General features: G+C 50.9%; 1 protein-coding gene across 1 annotated transcript; it reads left to right on the top strand.

Moving 5' to 3' along the window:
* Nucleotides 1–1,117: 1,117 nt before the first annotated feature.
* Nucleotides 1,118–1,336, top strand: PtA15_3A785 (uncharacterized protein; the record flags this gene model as incomplete). Its single annotated transcript, XM_053167787.1, has 1 exon — nucleotides 1,118–1,336. One exon carries the CDS (start codon nucleotides 1,118–1,120, stop codon nucleotides 1,334–1,336), a length of 219 nt encoding a protein of 72 aa, XP_053018970.1.
* Between the last annotated feature and the right edge of the window lie 292 nt (nucleotides 1,337–1,628).

The raw sequence follows: 1,628 nt of genomic DNA on the forward strand, positions 1-1,628 counted from the left end.
ATGATGAAGCAATGTGTGAGTCGATTGGTCTCAAGCTTGCCGTTGTCGGACAAGTTGTGCACAACATGGGTGGCCAGTTGCGGGTAGATTCAACTGTGGGCCAGGGCTCAAAGTTTAGTATCACCTTACCTTTTGTGGTCCCGAAGAACAACAACTCTTGTGGCGCAACTTCTGATGATTCCAGCAATGTGAAGTCAATCAGCTCGGGCTTGCTGCTAAGCAAACACACCACCAAGCACCTGTGTCAATCCAATTCTTCCGCTTTAAACCAAAGATAAATTTGCCATTATCTTTGGTTTGGAACCGATGGGAGGGCGGAGCTGGATGGAGCTGATTGGAGCTGGCCTGGGTAATAAATTCCCCCAAACAGCCCCAGGCAGAAAATGTTTCATAGCCTACACTACAGGCAGACAGCTGTCGCTCCCGCGCGCAGTGTCACCTAATTTTGGTGGCCGCAGTCACTGCGCAGGTGACGCTGCGTGCGGGAACGTCACCTGTTTGCCTGTAGTGCTAGTGGTTTGCAGCTCTGCTGCAAACCAGGTAATAGGCAGGTTGCTGGTTCAATCCCCCCTGTCCCCATCCCCCATTTGGGGGATAGGGGGCAGGTTTTTGGGGGCAGGTTTTAGGGGTTAGGGGTTAGGGATTAGGAATTAGGGGTTAGGGGGGATATGAAAAAAAAACTTGGGCAATACTGGTCAGAAGCATGTGGTAACCTTGTTTTCCGCAGTTCTGACACAGCTCCTCCCAGCTCCATCCAGCTCCGCCCTCCCATTGATTCCAAACCAAAGATAATGGCGAATTTATCTTTGGTTTAAAGCCGATGGATCGAATACCCATGTCCCCCACCAAGATGTCATCCAGTTGAGGGAGTACCGGAAGCAACCACGGCTCTGGATCAATGGGTACATCAAGCAGCGGGATTGATGAGATCGTGGACGCGATAACTGGCGAAAGTAGCGGTTGAAATTCCTCTGAAGCTCCATATTCGCCCCGCTTGACCAGCTCCTTCAAAAACCAAAACCAAAGCGGGCCGCGCAAGTCGATCAGCTTTGGCTTGACCAAAGTGTCCAAGGGTAGCAGAAGTTTGCATTCCCTTGGTAGTAACATGAGTGGCAAGATGGCTTGTTGTCGGATCAGCTCGCCATCGAATCAGAGCCTCTCTAGCAGAGGGCTGCACAAGACACAGATGAGGATGTCTCAAGCTACCCCCTCTTCGCCAAGGCAGATGACAACGGATCGGACGATCAAACCGCCTCAATTGCCGGCCCAAGAGGGCAGTTCGAATATGGAGTCCGCGAAGCCTGAACCCCTCAAGCCCTCTCACCCGCCCTCTTAGACATCTCCTCCAAAGCCACCAAAGGAGAAAAAGAAGTTGTCCCCAAAGACCAAACGGCTCTCCATCAACACCCTCACCAACCCCAGCGAATCCGGCTCAACTACGCTCACTCCCGCCTGCGCCAATCGCTTACTTCCTCCCGACTGTACTCGGCCTGTCAGTCCCGGCCCTGTCCAACATATCAGCAATTATCAGAAAAGTGTTTTCAAATGTGTGAAATTATATGAGATGATCTCAAGCATTTTTGAGTTGATCATTTAGATGAAAGGATCTTGTCCTAATAATAAGTTAT

The sequence above is a fragment of the Puccinia triticina genome, chromosome 3A, assembly GCF_026914185.1.
Source record: "Puccinia triticina chromosome 3A, complete sequence".
NCBI classification, from domain to species: Eukaryota; Fungi; Basidiomycota; class Pucciniomycetes; order Pucciniales; family Pucciniaceae; genus Puccinia; species Puccinia triticina.